Consider the following 26,001-nt stretch of genomic DNA (forward strand, 5'->3'; position numbering starts at 1 on the left):
TATATTAATTATTTTCTTTACTTGACGTTTTTAAGTGTCTTTTGTGTGTCTGTCTTTGGTTCATCAAATTAAACTAGAACAGAGATGCTCAAATTTGTGTCTGTGTCGAGTGTTTATGTCGCTGTTAAGTTTGATAAGACGGTCACAAAACCTTAAGGGATAATGCTAATCGCTATATTAATTATTTTTTTACTGGACGTTTTTAAGTGTCTTTTGTGTGTCTGTCTTTTGTTCATCAAATTAAACTAGAACAGAGATGCTCAATTTTGTGTCTGTGTCGAGTGTTTATGTCGCTGTTAAGTTTGATAAGACGGTCCATAACGCGGTTAATTATTATTTAATATGACATGTCTACTATTTTTAACAAAATATGTTGTCAATAGATAGATAGTCACAAAAAATGACTAATATCTAATCTTTTACACCTCATGAGTTCTCATGAAATTAGTACTTTAATTAGTAATATCCTATGAGAATATGTTTTTTGTTATATTTATTTCTAAATTTAAATTGTATGCGTTTTTCATTGTACTGAGTAAGACCATATGCTGTAAACATCTTGTTCTATTCTTTGACCATTTAAGTACAAATCGTTGAAATACCCATTATTACAGTGTAGTAGAGTATTACATTATTATTCATATGATCTTTTTTGTATAATATTAGTCTTTCAGACAAAACACTGGTTACACCACTTGACCATAACGTCTGCAGCAATAGGACAAGAGATCGAAACAGAAAATAGCCATCAAGGTAAACTGAAATGGATATTTTAATATATATTCATGTCATTCATCATATTCTGTATCAAAAAAAACATTTCATAACATCAATGAAGAAACAGGATTGACTTGTGTTGTGATTTTAGTTCAGTTATCATACAATAGATAGATCGTGAGTAAGAGAGTATCATTTTCCCCATTTCTTTCATCACTAAACTGTTTTGATTACATTTTTTAATAACCGACAACCATCAGGGTGAGTTCATGCCATCTAATGTGATCTTAACAATGTAAATGAAACAGTGTTTCAGAAACTGAAGACTTAAAAAATTCCTGGGCCCGTATGTATAAAACTTCTCAGAAATGCTCTTAAGAATAGTCTTAAGCTATGGCTTAAGTGTCAGAAAATTCTTAGTAAGGAGTAGGAGCAGTCTGAGAATAGGAGACATTTATTAAGAGGCTGAAAGCAATTTTCAGTAAAGTGTAAGACTCATTCTTAAGTGCTGACTTAAGTGCTGCAAACTGAGGACTACAATGATTTCAACCTAAAATGGCCGCCCTTAACCTCTGAATCAGCCAATAGAAAGCCGGCAACGGTACATTCACAGCAGCATGTGACACCATACATTCATGAATCATGAAGACATTACAATTATATTAGTATTTAAATATATTAATTTAAATTTGCTTCAAGAAAAGTTTAACAATATTACAAATAAGTACATACATTTATTTTACAAGATTTTGCACCATTTTGATTAAGATTATAACATGTTAATGAAATAGACAAACGTAGTGCTATTTAAAAAATTAAGATGATGAATCATATCATTTTCATTTCACTGACAAGGTGTATATAAGAAAATACAAAAGTTTGCAAACACTTAGATAAAAAATACTTTGATGATCAAGCCTGAACAAGATGATCAAGTTAAGCTGGATTTCTCCACTTAAACACAATTGTAATTTTTGCCATCTTGTCACTTTCACATTTGGCTTGCTCATTGCTAATATTGTAACATTATGTTTGGGGTCAGGGTTTTATACTCCATTTGTCATGATTAGAGTGAGAACTAAGCCAAGCGCAGACAGATAAACAAAGATGACTTTATTAATAAGTAAACAGAAATAAACAGAGCCCACGTGGGAGCAAAACACATTAAACAAGCAACAATAACTAGTACTGACTAACACTAAACTCGACTAGACTTTGACATTAACTAGACTGAACTTGACTAGACAACACAATAACAACATTCAAAGAACTTGGCTTACTAGACTTGGCTTACTTCACTTCACTTCACTTCACTTCACTTCACTTCACTTCACTTCACACAGGAACGGATCAGGAACAGAGCTAACGATACCAGACAGAACACAGAGCACAAGGACCTTAAATAGGGGGAAAATAATGAGGGGAACAGGTGACAAGGATTAGTCAATGAAGACAAGAGGATGACAAGGGAGCGGGGATAAAGTGACGAGACAAAAAGGCCACGTACAGGCACACAAAACATGAGTCTATCATGATTCTGCCTCAAGACTAGAATAAAGCAATGACAAGAGGGCAGAATCATGACACTATTAATATCACTTTACATGTAATGATGTCACTGCAATCTTGTAGATACTTCACAATTTTTTAGGTTGATAATGCTATTGTAGTTGTTATTTACATTTTATGGTGTTTTATTTACCTGTCATAAACTGTAAAACCAAAAGCGTCTCTACTTAAAAAAAACTTACTTCAATTAGTAACACCTAATAATTAAACATTTTAACTTTATTTATTTCACTTAAACTCAGAAAATGTAAGTTGAAAAAACATTACATTTTTAGGCAATATCAATTATTTGATCCAACTTTAACTTTTTACAGTATATATTATGCAAATTTATATACCTTTAAGTATGCTGTCTTGATAATCCCATAAAAAATCTCGGTACTGTGCAAGCACTTGAATAAGTTTCACTAATATGCATCTTATACTGTATATTATATAGTGTAATATAATATACATTGTATAAAAAACCCTATACTCTTTATATTTCATGTTATATTAATTCCTATCTACTGTCTATTTTCTGCTCATTGTACATATAAATAAACTACTTTTAAAGGACTTTGTTTTTAATTATTCTACGCAGAGTTTACCAGAAGTTATGTGATGACCACGAAAGCTGCGTGTTTATGTTGTTACTGCTAAAACCATCCATAGAAATACATTTGAATTAAAGTAATTCTAACACATTCTTTGTTGCTAAGTGCATAAGACCTCTCCAGCTTTCTTAAATAATTTAGGATCTGAGACCTAGTCTTAACACTTAGGAGGCTTTATAAATCAAACTTATGCTTAAGTCTAGGCATAAGAGTAAAATGACATTATTCTTAGAATTTTGACACACTTAAGACTAAAATATTAAGTTAAGACTGTAAAAAACATACAACCTTATATTGTAGCTGCTTAATTTCCTATCTATCTACCTGTCTGTCTGTTTATCTGTCTGTGCATGTAGGCCTACATGTTGCATACTCAGCCTAAATGACTGCCTCTTGCCCTATAGATGCCAAAGCAAGGAAAGCCAGATTCATTCTGGACCGGCGTCATGATGCTGTTTGCCCAGGGGAAATATAAATTTTCCACTGGCCAGAGACCCGGGAGCAGACGTTGGAAGGCAGTGTTAGAGAGGATAAAGAATTGTCCGCTGACCCCTGCATATGGCCTAACGGTCAGAAAAAAAGATATTTTTGGGAAAAATATTCCCTGCAAATGTGGCTACCATGATGTAAGTAATGTCATTGAATCCTTAAACATATGATGTGAGACAACGATGCTGACAAATGCTTCCTTTACAGCTGTTCCCCATGGCTGGTTCTTCGCTGTATGTGCTTGATTCTCCAAATGACTTGTTTTGATGCAGAGTTTTGTGTGATTTAGAGAATAAGAGGATATAGAGAGTAAATACAAAATGTTGTTTCCCCCAGTCAGGACAGCACACAGGGACCGCAGCAGGTCCGCAGCAGACAGGGACCGCAGCAGGTCCACAGCAGACAGGGACCGCAGCAGGTCCACAGCAGACAGGGACCGCAGCAGGTCCACAGCAGACAGGGACCGCAGCAGGTCCACAGCAGACAGGGACCAGTGGTAATACAATGACATGCTCCCTTTGTGCTCAGGAAGTGCTCTCTGACCAGTTTACACAGCATCTGTCAGACTTCCATGTCCAGGAGGAGTGTGAGCACTGTGGCACAAAGGCCATGGGTGCTGTCAGGTTATCAGAGCACCTTGAGAAGTGTCATGTCTTAACCTCACCTTCAGCCCATCCCTCCACTACCCCAGCCCAAGAGATGACACCGACACCAATCGTCTCTCCCCGAGATGCTCCAGCTACAGTCTGCCTCACAGCCCAGGAGACGACACCAACCATCTGTCTCCAAGTTGCTCCTGCTCCTACCCCTCCAACCCTATCTGAGATGGCACCAGCGACTCAGAGTGGCACACCACTTCCATCTTCTCCTGCTTCTGCTCCTCCTCCAGCAGCACCAGGACTACCAGTCCCTCTGCGCTTTCCAGAGGTAAGCCGGGCCAGGTTTTTACCAAAGCCATTCCTCCGGGTCATCAAGCCAGGTGATTTGGAGTGGATTGCCCACATTCTCTATGACGCAAGAGGGCAGCTGAAACAGAATGTCAGGGAAAATTGGCACCACCCCCCAAGCCCAATCAGATCTGTGGCACCTCCAAACCCACATGATTACTTTCGTCAGAGGATGTTCCTGTGGGCACCAATGCGCATGTGGGGCATACCTTTGAAATGTAATCAGTGCAACCGAAAGATGCACCACTCTGGCATTTACACCAAGGTCAGAGAGGTCATTGATGTGGACAGCAAGTACTATTTAATAGGGGGATATTACCCAAGGTGCAGCCAGTGCAAACTACCTGTCTGTCCTTGGAGTAGTGATATTTTAAAGCAACTGGACCCCTCTAACCGCAACAAATTCCCTGCTGTGTTGACTACACATTTGGCACTGGACAGAAAATGTGTGACACTTTTGCGTCCTAGAACAGCAGGGAATAGCTCCAGTTACCTGCAGCAGGCCTTTCAAGAGGCACACAGTGAGGAGTGGGCCAGGAGATCCTGTGACTATTTCACAGATTGTGAAATTCACAAAAGATCCTGCCTGAAGCAGTCCCAGGCTGTTTATTCCCCGCCACCACCCTTCATTCCCTTGCCCCTGGCCCAGTGGTTTGAGACAGTGCATGCCAACGATGTTGTCGGCCACCTTGATGAACTCAAAGGTGTCATCACTTCAACGTTTGGCAGAATTCTGAAGCTCGATTCCACTAAGAAGGTAAAAGTAAACCTGTATAAGCTTGAGCTCATTTGTTCTTTTAGGGTTTAATAAGAATACATGTGCTAATGATGTATATTCTTTTGTTATAACAGGTGACCAAAAAACTGGCTGGTGGTATTGAGAACACGGCAACATGGATGACCAATGTTGGGAACGAGTATGGTCAGGTCCTCAACTCTGTCCTCACAACCGGCGAGGGGGCTGGACTGGATGACCTGTGCCAAGGGATCGTCCAACGGTACAGGGATGCTGGTGAGCCACAGCCAGCCGCCATCTATGTGGATAGAGACTGTTGCAGTGACAGAGGTGGGTTACCTGTAATTTGGGTTGATGTTTTTTTGCCAAATAATGCAGTTGATGACACTAGAAACCAGTGGCTGCTGGTGACTGCTCTTCTGAGGGGCACAAATTCAAAATATGGGTTTGGAGTGTCATGTGTGTCGCTTGTGGTTTCAAAAAATGTGAACCATGTGCATCACGTGTTTTGTCAAAATAAGTGCCTGCTCCACACGTGTCAAAACCGTTCATGATAAAAGAGACGCTCACATTCACAAAATACACACAAGACACTCCCTTACAGTGAACTTGAGATTATATGAGTATCTGGCAAACACAAGTGTCTTTTTTATAAACCAATAAACCCTGCAGCAGGCACTTATTTTGACAAAACACGTGATGCACATAGATTCACATTCACTCGACCCACCGAACACATATTTTGAAATGACAAACCACACACATGACGAATGCATACATGTTGTGAGGAAATTTTTTTTATTCATGATCTTGTGAATTTACACAGGGGTGAGCCCAGTTCTCCATTGGTTTCGGCCATGGACGTCCACTGTGCGGTTGGATGTGTTCCACTTTATGAGGCGATTCACCAAAGGTCTCATCACGGAACACCATCCACTCTATGGTACGTTCTGCTCCAAATTGTCGAGCTGCATTTTTGAGTGGGATTACCAGGACATCAGTAATCTGAAGGAGGCGAAGCGGTCAGAGCTGAGGCAAAAGCATCAGGGCTATGAGCCAACAGATGCCCAGGTGTTGGCGAGCATCAGCCCTAAAGAACTAGCCAAGCACTGCCGCAGGAAAACCCGGGGAGTGGAGGAGACCCGTGCCCTCATCAAAAGTCTCCTTGACTCCATGTGGAACCTTGTGGACGGCACTGGGCTACACCTTATTAACCACGAGCGCATGTCTGAAGTGTGGAAGGTACAGCAAAAACACCTTGCCTGCATCCAGGATCCACCAGGAGTGCAGCTTTATACTAACATTGGGTCAGGGCTGGAGAAAGGAGACAAGACACTGGATGTTCTAAGATGCGCCAGAGGGTCCTCCTCTTTGGAAAGCTTTCATAAGCACCAGTGTGCTTTCATTCCAGGCATGTTAAAACCTCACACACACACATGGTATATTTTGCTACTGAATGTTGACATAATATTGTTGTAATTTGTTGTAATCAGTGATCCTGTTTTTTGTCTGAGTAGGGTGGAGATGCAATGCATTGCACACTCAGATGTACATGCTTGAGGGTGTGTCAAGGTGGAATTTAAACCGGTCAGCACAAGCACTTTCAATGACTGAGACATCCAGGACAAAGCTGTATGACATTCGTTTGATGTCCAATGTAAATGCGCTCAGCAACAAAGTCTTGGGAAAACCTCTTCTTCCAGAGTTTATCCCCCCTGGGAAACCTACAGGTAAGAAAAGTCTGCTGTTGATGATCAGACCTATACTGTGACATGGTACGCAAGTAAACAATTTTTCCCTTGATGAATATCTATTGCAGGAGAGCGAATTGCTGTTGAATATCTTCTGGCACAATCCAACAGAGGAGATCTTCTGAGCCAGCAGACTGGTAATGCTGACATCCTGCCTGAGATCTTGGATGAAGACCTTGAGGATGAATGTCCTGATGTGACCGTACCACAGGCTCATGACCTCACATTGCAGGTAATATTATGTCAACAGTATATCTGGGGTCTGTTCTTCATACGTGGATTAATCAGTCAGCTGGATTTGATTGTTGTCGATTTGTCTTGATCTTGAATTATTTAGTTCTTCGAAACTCATCCTAGAGTTGCTGTCATAGCAACCGGTCCGTAAGATTAAACCAGCTCGGGAGCAGGCTTATTTCATGTAAACAACATTAGATTGCACCTTTTTAAGCGGATGTGATACGTAAAATCTGTCAGAGTTATGCATTCTCATTATACGAGGGCAATCTGCGTAAGATGTACGATAAATATGAAAAGCATTTCAAATTCAACACATAAAAAAGGATAGATTGAATCTTTTAGCAATGTTATTTAAAAAATATATATAAAAGAAAAATGTTTATGTACTTGTGCATCTTTTTTTGTGGAGCAGCTGTTTTACTTATTCTTAAACGAATGACAAGACAAACATGCTTATGATCACATTCATTTTAAGTTTATTTTAGCAATAATAGGTGTTGTGTGTAAATAACTATAGATGCAACATAGTTCCAAGGTAAGATTGTTATTCCGTTTTAAGCCCATTTCGCCACATTGGTTACACCCTACAAACCGAGAACAACTTCCTCTCCCCAGTCTCACTGGCTCTCCCGATAATACAGTTTCCATACACCCTCATACAGTGCTTTAAGAAGCACAAGTGAGGAAGCACCTTTTCTGTATCAAACAGTCAGCAAGTTGTGACTTGGCTTCTGACCAACGCACTTCGATTTTATTAGCATGTAGAAGCTCTTTGACACCACTTTATTTCTAATCTTAATCTCTTCTCTGTGACCTGCTTTGTAGACTGAAGAGCGTTAAACAGGGAATGATTATCAGTAACACAAATAAGTGGAAGATCATTAAGATCAGCTTTACCAGTAGTAAGCAAGAACATAGCAGTGTCAATACCATCTGACAGTGTTGCACCCAGAGGTGTTATTCTACACACAATTTACCTCTAACAAGGTACTATTCGGAACCTCTTAAAAGATTTCTAAACACCCAAGTCTTTGTAACGGACTACGCCACCCTGGGAATTACACCCAGGGAAATATAAATGGGACACAAGTTAGTTCCCACAAAGATTCAGAGGAGACACGAATGCAAAAACAACAATACTTTATTTATACAGAAAGTAAAACCACAATTTAATGTAATCTTTAACACAAGACTAGTGAAGCTAGCTTCATTTAAAAACACTGGATTAGGTTCCAGACATCAAAAGTTCAGATCGGATAACAGGGAGAAAGAAAAGCAAATTTCCACTTCACAACACACTTTAAATATAAGTTTCTTTGGGCTCACTTCACCACACGTGTTTCAAAGAAACAAAGTTACACAAACTACTCAGTGAACAATTACAAAAAAATAAATTGAGGTTAACACTCCTCCCTGACCGACCTAACAGTTGAATAAAATACCACAGCTCCACAAAATAACCAAATAAACACACTTGTGAAACCAATATTAAATCAAATAAACAAAGAAAACTAAATAAATCACATCATAGTTTATAACAAATACAAAATAAAGTAAACAAACTAGCACTCATTCCTCACTTAAACCATAATCTATTTACCACACGCACACCCTCTATAATTCACGCACGCACATTAAACGACGTGTCATTCTCACACTATACACACGCTATAAGTCACACACATCTTAACTTAACTCATGCACACGACCACAAATGTACCATACAACCACGCAAACCTCCTCCAGTTGAAACAATACGGGGTAGCGAATGCCCAACTTACAGTTTTTCCCAGTCGCTTTGGTGCATTTCTCACATCACTATTTACATTTGCACAACAGTTAATGCAGTTCTCAAAACAATTAGTACAAACTGCAAAACCTAGTTGATAACCTGCAAAAGTGTGTCACTTGCTCAAAATGGATAGGACATTCCTCAAAAGCAAGTATTCATGTCAATGAAAGTGTCAGTGTCATCAAAATGAAAAGTCCTGACACCATTGTTTATGAACAAGATAGTGATTATCTATGATTATAGTGACCAAAGTTTTCACGGTTATCAATATTATCATGGTTTTCTTAAATTGAGATGGAAGTGTTCAAAAAGAACTGATACACACACTGAAAAATTTTAACAAGTTTTATTTTTGAAAATCAGCAAACAACAAATACAAGTAGCAGCTATATGCACTTTAAGCATAAACATTAAACCAGAGGTGTCCGGCCTTTTTTTGTGTGGCAATCTACTTTTAAAATGATAAAGCTGACAAAACCTACCTGCTAAAAAACATTTTTTAACAAAACAGTTACATTTTTTAATAACACTTTAAATGTGTGTTAGGAGGACTATCTCTACGTTGAATTTAGGGTTGTCACCATTACTCTATTCTTTTTGAGGAGTTAAAAAAAATCATTGAGTACATGGTGAGACCATATAGCGGAGATGCGGTTTTGATGAAATAAACTGACAACATTATCAGAAGCATTTCTCTCTCATTCGGTCGATCGATCGCGCGCACATACACCGTAGGTGTGGATCAACTCCAGCATGTATGTGCATTCAAATTTCGGAAGTTAGACGACTCCGCTGCAGCGGGCAGGCATAAGATTTATAAAAACACACTTGAGAAGAAATGCGCAACAACTCAAAAAGACTTCTAAGACCATAATGCCAATTTGGCGCTTTGCTTTCCGAAGCTCGTGGAGACAGTTATTAACTTGTAGGCGATCTACCGGCATTGCATTTGCGATCGACTGGTTGTACTGGACACCCCTGCATTAAATGAACATTAACATGGAGCCCTGAGATGTATGAACCTGTTTTAATGAACAGTACCTTAAATAAGAACATCAAATGCACACATAAGCAACGCATTAAAACACAGTGCACCTGTTACTGCATCCGCCACGCCTTCTCGCACAAAAGCTAATGTTGCATGCGAGCGCCTGCGTCAAGCTGATTCTGGCTGGACAGGATTTACCGCGAGTTTTCAAAATCACGGTAATCAAACACAGTTATAATGATAATTACATTTTAAACGATAATACTAACCGTCAGGACATTTTATCATGGTTAATCGTGAAACCGGTAATCGTCCCATCCCTATTTGCAATTCTAATCTGTTCATAGTATTGTGCAAAAGAAAAAAATGCATCCTTATTTACAACAAACATACTCACTTTGGCTGTGCACAACTGTAAAAAACATTGCAGTACATATTGGAACTGAACATACAACAGACATAGTACTGTAATCATTCTTGTACATCCAGACATTCCTCTGTCTGGCCACATCATTTCAAAAAGTGTTCAATTTAGGAGACTTTTCGGAGAAAAAAAGACTTTAAAAAAATTGACAACTTGAAAATTTTTGTATGTAATGACTGAAGCAATGAAATAAGGACTGTTAGTTTTACATGGAATGACTATTCAGCATTCACAAGTATAGTTAATTTTGACTGACATGACAAACAAATGATAATGTTATAAAACAGCAGAGAATTGTATGAAAGCAATTGATGCATGTCCAAAAGCATTTGCAATTTGTTCGAAGGAATGAGAAACTGCTACTATGACGTGCACAAATGACTAAATGTTGTGGAGGTTGAACTAACTGTTGTGCGAATGTAAATAGTGATGTGAGAAATGCACCAAAGCGACTGAGAAAAACTAATACCCTGTCCCACAGTTATTCCCAGGAACAGGCCACTTAATGCGGACGGCACAAATGAAGGGGTGGACCAGGTGTCACAGAAGTAAGCCGCTAGGCAGATACTTAAACAAAAAAATTAGAAAAATAATAATAAAACACCAAGAAGGGGAAGCTGGGCCACCATCCAAATCCGCTACCCAGTGTCATATGGGCATATACCTCCGGAGTGCTTTAAGCTGATAAAAGAAAAAGTACAGCATTAACGATGGAATTTTCATAATCAGCATGCAATAAATCAGTAGCATACCCACCTGATTATTAGAGAGTCGGCACTGCTGACACATCCAGTGATGAATAAACTCCACATGGCATGTATACTATGTAAACAAATAGAGCGCTTACAAACAACAGCTCCCTTTATATTAAATAACTCACGATAGTCTACAAACTTGATTAATAGAGTCAGCCTTGCTAACGCCAAAGCACAGCATGATAAATACAGCCCGGAATGAATACTAAGACAAATGAACAAAGCACATACAGTCAACAGCTCGTCTTAAATAAAACAAGTTATTTATCCACTGTGACATACCCAAAATGCAGCAAGTCCACAATCAAATGCTGGTCCCAAACGGCTCAAAAAATCCACTAAGAAAACATTAGGCATTCACCGTCCAAAGTCACAGCAGCAACCACCCGTCAGCCTCAAACAATGCTGGAAACCTTCCTTTTATGCACACCTACACCCATAGCACACCTGTCTCTAATTAAAGCACTTATCATTCAACCCGTCTGGGTAGTGCTGCTACAATCGCAAGGGTTTCTCCTGCCAGCGTGCTTCTTACCACACGTTTGATTTTCTTAGATTGCCAAAACAAAGGGGAACACTTTACTGTTTTTTCCATGAGGACAATTAAAGCCCCTTCCTGTGTACCTCCATCCTGAAGATTGCCTAGTGAGGCATCACTGAAAGCCACTAAACTTAAATCATCACTGTTTCCCAAGTGTTGGAACTTAAGTGTGACTTTCATTTCATGTATGGACTGAACAGTATCATTCTTAATGTTGGATGCTAGGCTACATGTGTCAAACATTACATTTGGTCTTGTTTGTTTAGCAACTCACAAAATCTGTCCAATTTGGACCGGAGTTGTTATTTTACTTTCTCGTTTAGTGGAGCCTCACTCTGTACAGCTCGTGCTGCCTGTAAGTGAACTGGTTGTAGGTTTTCAATGTAACTGTGCTGATGCACCTGCACTATACCACCCACAGTAGCAATATTCATACCCACATATGAAAAATTCTCATGCTCTTCACGACCCACGTGAAATACAGATTTAAGTACAGGTATGACATTAGTAACAAAATCCTCTGAACCTGCCCCAAAAAAATCATCCACATGGCATGCCAGTATGCCGGTCACCTCAGACTGCTCATCCTGCCAATAAAACACTGCAGAATCAACCCGTGACATTTTACCCCCACTGTTCAGCATGAGTTCTTTGACCTTGTTGTACCAGTAGAGGGAGGCGTCTGCAAGTCCATACACACATTTCTTTAGTTTCCACAATACATTGTCCACACCTGCTTCTGGTGGGGGACGAATGTAAATGTCTCTTGAGAGTTCCATTCCCTGTAAAAAAGCAGACTTAAAATCCATAGAATTCACTTTCCATTTGTTCTGACAAATAACAACTGACAGCAGCCTGAGTGACTCTGATGCACATGTGGGAGAATCTTTTTGTAAATCATGGATATTGACCTCTTCAAAACCTCTCACCACAAGGCGAGCTTTTGTATCAAAACCATTAGAAGTTTCCTTCAACGTACAGACCCATCTAGTAGAAATACATCTTTGACCCTTAGGGGTGTGCATTGGCATTGTCCTCACAATTCGATTCAATTACGATTCACTAGGTAACGATTCAATTCTATTCTACGATGCATTGCGATGCATCAGAATTTAATTCTACTGTACACAACAAGGCAAATTTTTAACCAGTCAAGTAGTAAAGTCAAGTGCAAATATTCTCAACAAAAACGGAAGCTAAGCAGCTTTAAGACAATGACAATTATATACCTGAGATGAGAATTTTACACACAGTGTAAGTCTTGTCTAGTTTCCCATTAACTTCATAGAATCCGAAATTTGCTCGTATGTCCACTTTCCATGGAAAAGGGTGCGTTTTTATTTACCCGTCTATCACGATCATCTCTCTCCACCTCAGCCATCTTGATTGTTGTTGTTATGCCCCCGAAGGTAATTGAAACTTCACAATTTTATTGTCGAGGCCAGAAAATAAACAGTGGCATAATCGATTATGGCACTTTGCTGCATCGATGCTGAATTGTGCATGCGCGCATTGCGATGCATTGCCGCATCGATTATTGTTGACACCCCTACTTGTCTGTAACCTCTTCGTAAACATTATTATTTTGCCAGTTTTCAGTCTCTTCCTGTTTAGCAGCATCAAAAGAGATGTCTTTGGTAATCAGTACATCAGCATCTGTGTTTTCACATTCATTGAGAAGATCATCAACATATGACATGTCTAAAGCTTCCTTTAGACCCCCCACTGCCATTTGTTTTAAGAAACTACACATTGTACCAGTTTTTATATTGCCCTTTTGCTTTTCCTGTTCGGCCTAAAACTCTGTCAGTGTGCTTAGTACCATCATCTCTGTTTGTAAATGTCACTGTCTGACCTGTTCTCAGTTTGACACCAGTTAGAACCCAATGTATTAGTACTATCTGTCTCATTAGTTTGTCCTACGTCTTCTCTATCATCTGTTTATGTGTTGTCAGGGAATTGAACATCTCCCTTAACACTCATTTCATCATCTGAATTGTCTGACACATCCGTGTGTATTACGCTTTCATTTTCTTTACTATTTTCAGGATTATCGAGTAGTACAAGTTTATCCTCATCCTCATTAACTTTATTCACCCTGGACTGATGTTCTCTGACAAGAATCCCCCATGTCTGACAAATGCTACAGAGCCATCCTGACCGATAACTACAGCAGGGCCTTTCCACTCTGTACTGTCTGCACGTTTGTAGTACACCCTGTCTCCTGTCTCGTACTTTTCAGCCTGATCTTCTTTTGTAAAGCTCTTCTTATCCTTTCTGAAAATTCCACCTATGTGAATGCTCTTCTGGAAGCTTGCAATGCTGCTAAGTGCTGTCCTACTCTAGTACCAATAGAAGTGCCTTCTAGAGCAGGTAGTTTATCCACCAAAGCGGAGAGAAGATTAGGACTGCAACCAAACACAAGCTGATATGGACTATAACCATGCCATTTTTGCCATTAGAGCCCAGCCTAGAGAAGTCTGCCAACCACACCCGTTTCCTTTTTTCACCTTCAGGAGGATCTCAGCCAGTGTCATGTTGTGTCTCTCCAACAGCACGTTGCTCCAAGGACTGTATCCCGCTGTAGTCTTTATCTCAGTGTTAAATTTTTCTGCCATCTCTCTTAACTCCTCATTGTTAAACTCACCACGTTGTCGGTGTATATTCTTTTCGGGGCACCATGAACACTTATCCACGAGTGAATGAAAGAGTTGACGATCTCCGAGGCTTTTTTTGTTCTCACAATGTTTCCAGCGCTGAAGCGTGTAAAGTGGTCGATGATATGGAGGTACCATACGCCAGGTTCCAGCTCATATAGATCCATTGCCACTGTCTCATTATACTCTGAGGCTAAAGGCAAACCAACAGCAGGCTTGGGCTTGGTCTTGCTGTATCTTTGACATACCTCACAGTCACGGATGATCTCTTGCAGAATAACTTGACAGTCAGGGAACTACACTAACCTTTTCCACTGGTGGCACTTGCGCTACCAACTTTTTCAGTTACTGGCGCAAAATATGATTTGGTCGCACATATTTTTTTCAAATTATATTAAGGCGCTCTGGATAATAATGAACAATAATGAAATGTATTGCATACAGATATGCTTTTTATTTTACTTGCCATCTTTTAAACCACATGCCTTCTTGTTTTCTTAAACGTTGCAGTGTTTCCCACAGATCTGAAATTTACTTGTGGTGGTAGCTGGTGAAAAGGGCAATCATTACCCACTGATAAATAATGGTCTACTATACATGTGACGAAGAACTAATAATGTGTGACACAACACAATACTTTGATTTATTGAAAATTAATATTAATTTCACATTATATTTCATTAATCTAACCACCCCAAACTTTCTTTGCCATTAACAATCTTTCTATTTCTCTCTTGCCAATTTAAAAAGCTTAATCCACTCATTATTTCAGATTTAAAAGTCTAGTTGCTGTCCCGGTGACATGATTGGTTTTAGAAAAGATATGGTTTATTAATAATAAGATTATTTAAAAAATGTGAGAAAGAAAATGCAGCGCGTGGGTGTAACAAGAACCATCGCCATAGAAACCAGAGGCATATGGTCGCAGTGTAGTTCCCTGACAGTCCTTGTCAGTATTTCCAGAGCTGTGGATGAGTCTCTGCAGTTGGTCTGCGCAGGCGTGGCCAAACTGCTTATGATGCTTCAGGAGAACTTTACGCTCCTCTTTTGTAGACATCTTTATTGTGACAACAAGAACTTCACTTTCATTGGTGTCCGCTTCATTATTACCATCTCTAATGTCAACACAATAATCTCCCGAACTAATGAGCTCAAGAGGCACTGGTTGCTTGAACATGACAACTCTGTCATTCTCCATGTCTAAAACTGATCCTGCTTCCTTTAGAGACATTTTACTCAGCAGTAAAGGAATATTAACAGGAACAACTTCCGTTTTAATGTGACATTTTGTTGGTCCGATCTTAGCGGGAAGCTTCACCCTTTTGTTGGGAGTATACCACCTGACCATCACAAAATCTGAACGGTCTGCAGCTTGAAGATTCTGTTTGCAACAGTTTGTTTATTTGACTTTGGCTCAGATCTTTTATATAACTATCCAGCCATTTCTCACCACAAACAGTATGTGTGCATGCTGTGTCAATGATAGCTGATCCCAGTGATTCAGTTAGGAAGATCTCAGAGTCTGTCATGACTTTGGTACACAGTTTAATGTTACACTCTTCCACATTTTCATCTTCTGCTAGCTTTACTTCATTTCTGCGATGAGGACAGTCTTTTGGCCAATGGTACGTGTCTGACAAATGACGCATTTTGTTCGCTTACTACACTGGTTTTTCCTCCGAAATCGGCTTCAACGCTGACTTCATGGATGCAAATGTTAAATCCGTGCACGCTGTAAGTGCTAGCTTTCTACTCTTCTCAGACAAGCCGTGTCCAGAAGTTTAAACGCTAACACAGCGTCAGGCATGGTCAGGTACTTCTTCATGCAGTTGTATCTCTGCTCAAAGTCTATGATGTAGTCCGTCATGGACACCACATTTTTTTTAAATCGAGACGAAATTAGAGTATGCTTCATAAGAATATTGCGTCCAGCTTAGCTGCCATAGTTTCCATACCATCGTCTTTGTTCAGATTGTTCGCAGGTATTTCCAAAGTGGTCTCTCTGGCTCGCCCCTCAATCCCTAGTACCACCGCGAGTATCTGCTTCTTCTTGTCCAAGTCCGTAACAAGTCTCCAAATACTAACTTCATTTTTCCAGCACTCGTATGGTTGGGCTTCGTCAAGCTTAGACGGTACTCTGTAGTTGGAAACCATCCTCTGCTACCATGCAAATAACTATAGATGCAATGTAGATCCAAAGAAAGATTTTATTATTCCGTTTTACGCCCCAAATCCCCCACATGCTCTCACACTCTACAAACTGAGAACAACTTCCTCTCCCCAGCCTCACTGACTCTCGCAACTCAGTCTCACTTCTCGTAGACTCTCGCGATAATATATCCCCTCCCACATAGAGTTAACATTATGTACAATAAAGAATATTACTCAATGTGAAATAAGTTTCCATTGAATAAACTCATCTCTGATTTTAGCTTTGTCTTTAGATTGTCAAGTAGGCTTACAATCTCATGCATGAAGGGTTTGCCTAGTCATTTTTATCTATTCTATCTTTAAAACTCTGTCTACAATGATGTTACCCTGTCCCTTTCCTGTGACAAAAATGCCAATAACCATATACGTTTTTTTTTGCACATATTTTCACACATCTTTATCTTCTTTACAACAAATTTCTGTGCAGACTCAGCAGATGCAAGACTTTCAGTTAATGTGGCTACTGCTAATATAGTCAGAAATCAGTTATATAAGAAAAACGCAATTTAATTAAACTTATTTAACCACTTGCATATAGTTTCTCTAAATGCATTTCATCTGAGAGCATTTCTTTGCTGTCATGTACATTGTTCACACGGACCGTTGTTCAATGTTCAGGAAGCACATCATAGCGCGTGGTACATTTTGAATTTAGTTGGCGCGATGGCGGAGCAAATATGTCCATAAACGACAGAGAGAGAATGTCTAAAGTTTGGTATCATTACATTATCATTACATTCAGCATCTGAACCGAAAACATCCACTGCTGTTTCACCAAGCGTCGATGAAACAAGGTAACGTAGCTTCCGCTGATTTTAATCCCATACTGTATTTGTAGCGATGTCGTTATGCGGTTTGACTAGATATTAGGGGTGGGCGATAAACCGGTAGACATAATTAACCGGTAGAAATTTGTCAACCAGTAGAGATTTTGGACTATCGTCTCTATCGAGGTTACGTGCCCACGTCATGCTCCTGTGCGCGTGGTTGCGAAAACGTAACGTTTGTACACGTATTTAAGCACTGCAGTTTTAAAACAAGTTGTTTTAAGCCATTGAAACACAGACAACAGACCTGTATGCGTGCGTTCTTTCTGTGTGTCAGGAGCGGACAAGTCGCGCAACCGCTGCTCTTTCTGTCTGTGAGGAGCGTGCAAGTCGCGTGACCGCTGCTCATTAAGCTTGTGAGCATTTTTCCCGCTTTATTGGCCTTAAATACATATATGCGTCAAAATTACCGTCTTTGCAAGCATCCTCATAAACACGACCAGTTAGGTCTTAAGAGAAAGTTAAACAGCTAAAAGAGAAAGTGCATGTGTAACAGTGTATTGGATCCGGACTTTGGTCTTAAAGGGGAAGTTACCTAATTTTGCTCCTGTCTGTCACTCGTGTTAATCAAACAGCATTGAGAGAAAATCTCTTACTCCTCCTGATTAAATCACTTTTCTACCTTAAATAAAAATATATATAGGCCTATACATACATGCATAATTATTTATTATCATTCTTATATCATTGACTGTTTATCTTCAGAGAGCTTGCGTTTTGTTTGTTTTTATCTTCTTTCTATGCTTGTATATGTTTTTTGTGAGAATTATGAAAATTTCTATGGTATTAAAGATTTAAACCTTATTAAAACATAAAAAAAACTCTACCGTGATACATATCGTTATCATGATATAAAATGAATCCTATCATGATAGAAGATTTTGGTATATCGCCCACCCCTACTAGATATGATGTTTAGCTTTGATGTTTTTAAGTAGTAAACGTATTCACGTTCAATTGCAGGAGAGTATAGCTTAAAAAAGAACCCCTTCACACACACGCATGCACTTTACAGGTGTGTGTACCAAAAAACGGCACCACAGTGCAATCATATATGGGCAACTTGTAATCTGACATATTTTGTTCAATAATAATAAACTCTGTCTTATTGGAGTTTAGCATAAGGATATTCTCTCTCACGCGAGTCAGACCGATCGCGCAGTGCATCACATATGCTTAAACTTTTATGTAGCCACGCAACAATAATTTCAGCATGCATTCACTGTATACAGCGTTCTATTGAAAATGAATGTATGTATTTCTGCCGTACCAAAATGCAATGAAGCAACTGAACGTCTGACTGGGGTGTCACTCTTCCTCACACACAAACACAGGTGCACATGCGCGCACACACACAGCTTGTTACCATAGCAAATAGGCTCACCCCAGAAATGATATATTATTTGTTAGTAGCCTAATGGTAAATGCTGCAGGTGTAGAAGTGTACATAAACCAGATATTTACTTTGATGTCAGGGCTAGATTACAGCATGAAACCTGTTGTGCATATTAATAAATTAAAGTGTTTAATTGTCGGCACTGGCACTTATAAACACTAAATGGGTAAAAATTGAAATAAATAGGCTTATTTTTTGGAGCCAAATACCTCTGTTTTTTCAGAAATAAAAGCCAAATGCTTGAACATTGAACAAGCCAAGTCATTTTCGTTATGCATTATTTGTTTTGGTTGTTTAAAAACACACACAAATCCGATTACTCGATTAATCGATCGATTCAGTGCTAGATTAATCGATTACAAAAAGAAACGATAGCTGCAGCCCTATTGTTATCAAATACAGTTGCATTTTATAATATTTTGATGTAGAATAACATTTACATTCATTTACTGCACATCATACTTCATTTAACACATTATTGGGAACTGCTAAAAGTGTTGGTGTATTATCAACAACTGCACAAAAGAGGGAAAACACCATATTTTAATAAACTACAATTCAAAGTTTATTTATCAGAAATTAAATTGTTGCATTGGCTGTGGGTTTAAGAAAGAGCAACTGCCTCCAGAGATGATCTGTACAATCAATCAGTTTAGAGACATCACTCCTGCTAGCACATTTCATGAAGATACTTAGGTTGATGTTACAAACAGACAAAACAGCATTTAACTGTTTTTAAAAGAGACTTAAAGTACTTTAGGAGCATCAAAGTTTGATTACAATCATTAATTTCTGTCTTTAACATGAATAGTAAAGATATCAAGATTATATTTACTTAAAATATTTTACTTATGTAGGGTGATTTTATGTACAAAAGTAGCTTTGACTGGGTCCACAAATTCAGCATCATAAAAAGTTCACAATAACCCTTCATCAATAGCTTGCGCACTGCAAGGGGCAATAAAAGGGCATGTTCTTGGCCATAGTAACAATCGGGCAATCACAGCATGGCTGATCAGTGTTTCTACTATCGACCTGTAAACTAATAGCCAGTTTTTCATTTTTAATGTAGAACAGACACAAGAAGCATTTAAAATATTATTTATTCTTTATTAATAATTCTGTGTATACTTTTATTAATCACCTCAGCAATTTGGAAGCGGTGGCCAAAGGCCCAGGCCAGATCCCAGATCCCCACTGGAGGAGGGTGATGCATCTGCTGGGCCCGTCCACTACCCACTGGAGGAGGGTGGTGCATCTGCTGGGCCTGTCTACTCCTCATTGGAGAAGGGGGATGCCTCTGCTGGGCAGGTCTACTCCCCATTGGATGAGGGCGATGCCTCTGCTGGGCCCGTCTACTCTCCATTGGAGGAGGGTGATGCCTCTGCTGGGCCCGTCTGCTCCCCATTTGAGGAGAGAGATGCCTCTGCAAGTCCCGTCCACTCCCCAATTGAGAGTGATGCCTCTACCAGGACTGTCCTCGCCCCATTTGAGGAAAGTGGGTTCGTCACTCCAGCTCCGGTAAAGTGGATAATGTTTCACCATTAGAAATGTGGGCTTTTTTATATTTGCCCTTGTACCAGATGTTTATTGGTTTAATTTTGTAACAGGACACCAGGTGTGATGCCAGAGGGATTCCTGGATGGGAGGCAGTTGATGCCTTGGCAGGTTACCTGGTTGGCCTTAACCGAACCATAACAGCACTCTCCAATGCTGAAGTGGCAGAGATTTTGAGGTTATACTCTCATCTAAGTGCCTTTGACAAGACCCCCACCAGTTACTCCCTCAAGAGCAAAAAACAAAATTTGTCAGGACCTTGGAGGGCTTCAAGAAAACGCAGTGGCTCTGCTCCAGGCCAGCAAGCAGCTGAGAGGTATCTACATCTCATATAACTGTATTCCTTAGTATTCATATCAATATTTAAAGAGTTTGGTTCCAAAACGCAATACATCCATTTTGACTAATTTGACTAAAACATGTTTTGTATACCAAGAAAGTGAAAAGATAAAAACCACTATTTTCTGTTACAAACTTTCACATAGCATATTTAGTTTATAATATAAAAAATTCAAATCCATAATTTGATTTTCAAAGATTTATTGTAGACGGTTTCAGCAGTAACAACATAAACAAGCGGGTGTCGTGGTCCACACTAGGGCTGTCAATCTTCCTCTATTATCCCATTCGAATTTCATTCATAATTTTTTCTTTTAAATTCGATTTATAATCGATTATTTAATGCTCAAATTTGACTAATTAATATTTACTATACCTATCTACACACGTTGTAAAAATGGGCTTATGCATTGCCAATGCCACTATGAGCTCGTATAGTTGACTTGTTTTAAATTATGTCCATTGCAGTATTACTAATAAACATGTAATTATTTAATAACAGGTGATATCTTTCTTGCTAATTAATGACTAAGCTTAGACACAAAATTAACAAAGTTGTCAACTTTAATGAAAAATGTCATTATCAACGCAGTTCTCTTTGTTCACGTATGAGGGCTGCGTAGATCGCATCATTAGTTATACAATACCTACACACAGCACACACATCCCCTGGCCTCCAATTTCACTATTCTTTTTTCATTTAAACACACCTTAGAGGAAGTGTGATCTTGAACAAGTATTTTGTTACTGGTCGAAAAGACAAACTTATCCAAACAAATTGGCATTAAAGACATTCCCAAAACGGTCGTCCATAGCACTGAGAGCGGTTTTCTCCTGACACTGTCCTCTTCACCTTGGCTGCTTCGTTCTCGTCTTCCTCATAACCTTCCTCCGCAACCGCTATCAGCTCCGCTTTCTCTTTCTCACGTACCTCCTGCTGCTGGTCTTGTTTCAAATGAATTAGCTGATGGAAATGCGGGTCGAGGTAGCTAGCTGTATTTAACAGCATAAATGCGTTAGATAGTGAACACATAAAAAATATTTTTTAATAAATTTTTTTTTAAATCCCATTCGAATAGTAGTTTTAACATTCGATTAGTATTATTTTTTTTAATATTCGAATTATATTCGATTACTGAAATTTGTTTCAACAGCCCTAGTCCGCACGTAACTTCCGGTAAACTCCGCTAAGAATAAATTACAACAAAGTTCTTTAAATGTAGTTTATTTATATAACAAGCAACACATAGATTACCTAGGAAACCAAAACATTTGTTATTTTCGACGAGACATTTGTTCAAGAGAGCAGTTTAGCAACTAGTCAGACCATTCGAGTGGCTTATGTTTCTTCCCCGTCTCAGAAAACCACCACAGGTTTATCAGTGCCATCAAAAGTATTATTTTGTTTTTGTTTGTTTGTTGATCACGAAGTACAAAGTAGATGAGGAAAACTAGGATTATGTGTGTATTCAACGCACCGCCATTGTTTCTTTACACTGCGTGGAATGGTGCGCTGTGATTTGTTGAGCGGATTTATTGCATTCTGCAGAAAAGGGGGACTGGTGTTTATCGCATTTTGGGAAAAAGGGAGAAAAGATGACAGAATAACACGACAGTTATTGGATTGTGTGTAAAATTAAGAATTTACTTTTTAATACTGACCTGATACAATACTGTTTTTGGCAGTAACTTTTATTTTATTTTTAAAATGGCGTTTATCGTGTTTTGAAACCAAACTCTTCATAGTTATGTCAATATGTTAACATGCATATATAATAAGCACTATGTGATCTGGTCATCTATTTGCAGATTGTTCATGGTCCATGGTCAGGCTGCTCACAGACCAGACAAGAACCGAATTTCTGAATGTGTTGCTCTCAAGTTGTACAAAGAGTACAAGCAACCCAGAAATAGGCCAAAGGACAATAAAGGGAGGAGATTTGCCATACCCCAGTCCATTGTAATGACCTACTCACACATCAAGCAGCTAGTTGAGTACTGCCAAGAGATCATGAACAGGACTGACCTCGTACTGGTTAATATTAACAACACCACAGTGTCCGACTGGTGAGTTAATCTTTAATATCTTCATAAATTGATTAAATTGCGTATTTGAACAAAAATTTTAAATATAAACACACTGAAAAATTTACTCTTGTGTGTTTTGTTTTCTGTCTCTGCAGGCTGCAAGATTGCTCTAAGACATCAGAACAGGGTTCTTTACTTCAGGGCGTGCGGCTTCCACGGCAGATTGCCGTGGCTAAAGAATCCCTCCTGGAGGTTCGTGACCTACCATCACAGCCAGTTCAGCATGGACACACTCCTTTGGAGTTCCAGGAGCCTGAAAACCGTGAGGGTGAGGCAAAAATCCGCAGGCGAAACAGTTCCAGAACACCTGCTATTCCACACAGTGGTGGGGAAGAAGCAAGTATTGCCCAACACGATGCTGCTTCTTCTCAAAACATCAGTACGGAGGGCTGGTCCTCTGCCAACCACCCATCCCCAACACAGTACCAGAGCTGGTCTTCCTACCAGGCGCCCCTGGCACACTCTCATGTTTGGTCCTCCACCCACCCACAACCCTCAGCATCCTCCCAGGGCTGGTCTGCCACCCAACCACCACCCTCAGCATCCACCCAGGGCTGGTCTGCCCCCCACCCACAAGCCTCAGCATCCATCCAGGGCTGGTCTACCACCAACCCACCACCCTCAGGATCCTCCCAGGGCTGGCCTGCCACCCAACCACCACAATCAGCATCCTCCCAGGGCTGGTCTGCAACCTACCCACCACCCTCAGCATCCACCCAGGGCTGGTCCTCCAACCAGGGCTTGTCTGCAACCCACCCACCACCCTCAGCATTGACACAGGGCTGGTCCTCCAACCAGGACTGGTCTGCAACCCACCCACCACCCTCAACATCCACCCAGGGCTGGCCTGCCAACGAACCACCACCCTCAGCACTCTCCCAGGGCTGGCCTGCCACCGAACCACCACCCTCAGCATCCTCCCAGGGCTGGCCTGCCACCCAACCACCACCCTCAGCATCCTCCCAGGGCTGGCCTGCCACCCAACCACCACCCTCAGCGTCCTCCCAGGGCTGGCCTGCCACCCAACCTCCACCCTCAGCGTCCTCCCAGGGCTGGCCTGCCACCCAACCACCACCCTCAGCGTCCTCCCAGGGCTGGCCTGCCACCCAACCACCACCTTCAGCATCCACCCAGGGCTGGTCATCCACCTCTTTCTGTCCTGACCAACCTAGGCTCCCTCACCAAGCACTAGATCCCTTTAATCGCCAGCGTGAATGGCGGTTACGCAGGGCAGAACTTGAAAACCAGGAGAGAGTGAGGAAAGGTGAGCCCCCAAAGGTCAGAAAGGCAAAAGAGAGCTATCACTATGAGTGTAAGCTGTGTGGTCAGCCTAAATCAAAGCAAACTGGACACTCACAGGTACGAGGCAAATGGTACTGCCCTGCATCTGGACAGACCCTTGAGGAGTGGAGAAGCTCTTTGTAAATATAAGAAATTCATTCTTTTTTATTTATACTTTTATTAATCATATTTTTTATTTATTTTAATATTTCACAATCACTGTTCAAACCATTTGCTGTTGCAAATGGAAAAAAAAAATTATGGAAAAAAATATTAGTTGCTGATGCAACTATTTCCAAAAAAAAAAAAAAAAACACAACTCTTGTGGTGTAATAGCAACACGTCCATCCTTTGGGTGGGAGACTCCAGGTGCAAATCCTGGCAAGAGTGTGCAACTGTTGGCCCAATCAGTATTTAATTAAAAAATAATTTATGACATCATTTAATCTGCATTTTCTACTTTTCTCATAATTATTACTAGATATACCCGCACTCATAATTATCATAACAAAGCATTATTATTCATACCAATCCTATTTGTATCTGTTTTTAAGCCATATTTAATCAATTCATAGCAATTTCTGATGAGGAGCTAGTGTCAGTGGGGGAACCGGCACAGAAGAGGCTGACAAAGGAAAAGTACAACTACACCTGTAAGGTGTGTGGCCAGGACAAAAAATAAAAGGACTGGACACACCCAGCTGAAGGGGACTGACCCTGGGTGTCTGGAGAAAGAGTGTATAGTTGCTGTCACTATTACTTGTATCTCTCTATGTCGTTTGTATGTCTGTTACCATTAAGTTTAGGAATTTTATGGAGCCAAGAACAGCCTTGACGTTTTTATGTAATTTCCTCTTGAATACCAGGACAGTGAATGTCATCCATTGAATGTAATTGTTAAAACTATAGCCAGAATTACTTGCAGAATCATTTTACATTTATTCACAAAACCCAACACTCAATGCTCAATTTATAATATGTTTTATTCACTTGTGTTGCACAGATGTAGTCTCTCATATAATTGTGTTTTCAAAAAAAAGGAGGGGAAACATGATGTGGGATTTATTTACATTTAAAGCTATACACTGTTAATACTGTTTTAGCTGTAAATGTAGCATGTGACATTTTGAGTTAAATATTTGAATAATGATTTGTTTACATCACAAAATATGTTTACTTACAAAAGAATTAGCTTTAAATGCATTTATGTGCATAATTGCATAATCACAGGGTTATTACTGTGGTGTTTCATATGGAAAATAGTTCCTGTGTTAAAATAGTACTACATTACCCAAAATGCATTGCATGTGTACTTCCGGAATGCACTACGAGACTACAAGCGAAGAGAGATGGTCCTCGGTCCTCGCTGCTGAACAAGAGATCCAGGGGGCGGGGTTCGATCTAGATCCAACTCCTCCCACTTTATATACTTTGTTCCGCCAAATGAACCAGTAAATTTGCGTTGTTGCAGCCCGCAACAACGTTTGCTCTTATCAGTTTAAGTGTACGTTTGATTAATAATATAGTCAAGAATTAATCATAATTTATTAAGTAATGATCACAGTTAGTGTAAGGGGAGGTAAGGGATACGTTCCCGACCGGGTGATATCACTGAAGGGATATATTTTCGACCCGCTTGGCTGTACATTATCCCACTTATTACACATAAAAACACACATTTATTTGATATATTTTATTAGCACGTTAAAAAAACCGTAAACCATGTTTAGGAAACCCGTTTCCTAATGCCTGTAATCAAAGACGCGTTAAAACAAATTTAAAGTCCCTACAAGATAAACATCCAATTTATTAATTTCTAAATAACTATATGCCATATATATGTTAATAATTCTGCAAATTTATACTGTATACATTCATAGGTATTATACTGCATGTGGTAAGATTACTCGTAGTGCCCGAAATGTTTTACTTCAAAACATAGTAAAAACACTTACATTTCATCTTAAAGTCACTACTTTTTTTGTAGTCATAAGTAAAGTTTGTTTTTCTGTCAAAAGAATAACTTAATTTAGTTACAACTCAATGGGGAAATGGTAACGCAACCACACGTGTATGACGTGTCTTGCGGTAAAACTGCCGACC

At 39.7% G+C, this 26,001-nt stretch overlaps 2 protein-coding genes across 2 annotated transcripts in view; both read left to right on the forward strand.

The window, feature by feature from the left end:
• prr13 (proline rich 13) overlaps positions 1–26,001 on the forward strand; it is a 359,338-nt gene that overhangs the window by 16,881 nt on the left and 316,456 nt on the right. The gene's annotated exons all lie outside the window — the stretch shown is intronic.
• LOC129455859 (uncharacterized) lies at positions 528–24,042 on the forward strand. The gene is made up of 11 exons (XM_055220648.2): positions 528–753; positions 3,287–3,508; positions 3,708–5,075; positions 5,171–5,384; positions 5,881–6,465; positions 6,572–6,784; positions 6,874–7,037; positions 19,783–20,154; positions 20,244–20,506; positions 22,339–22,596; positions 22,713–24,042. Exons 2-11 carry the CDS (start codon positions 3,287–3,289, stop codon positions 24,040–24,042), a joined length of 4,989 nt encoding a protein of 1,662 aa, XP_055076623.2. The 5' UTR covers positions 528–753.

This window comes from Misgurnus anguillicaudatus, chromosome 14 (assembly GCF_027580225.2).
Source record: "Misgurnus anguillicaudatus chromosome 14, ASM2758022v2, whole genome shotgun sequence".
Classification (NCBI taxonomy): domain Eukaryota; kingdom Metazoa; phylum Chordata; class Actinopteri; order Cypriniformes; family Cobitidae; genus Misgurnus; species Misgurnus anguillicaudatus.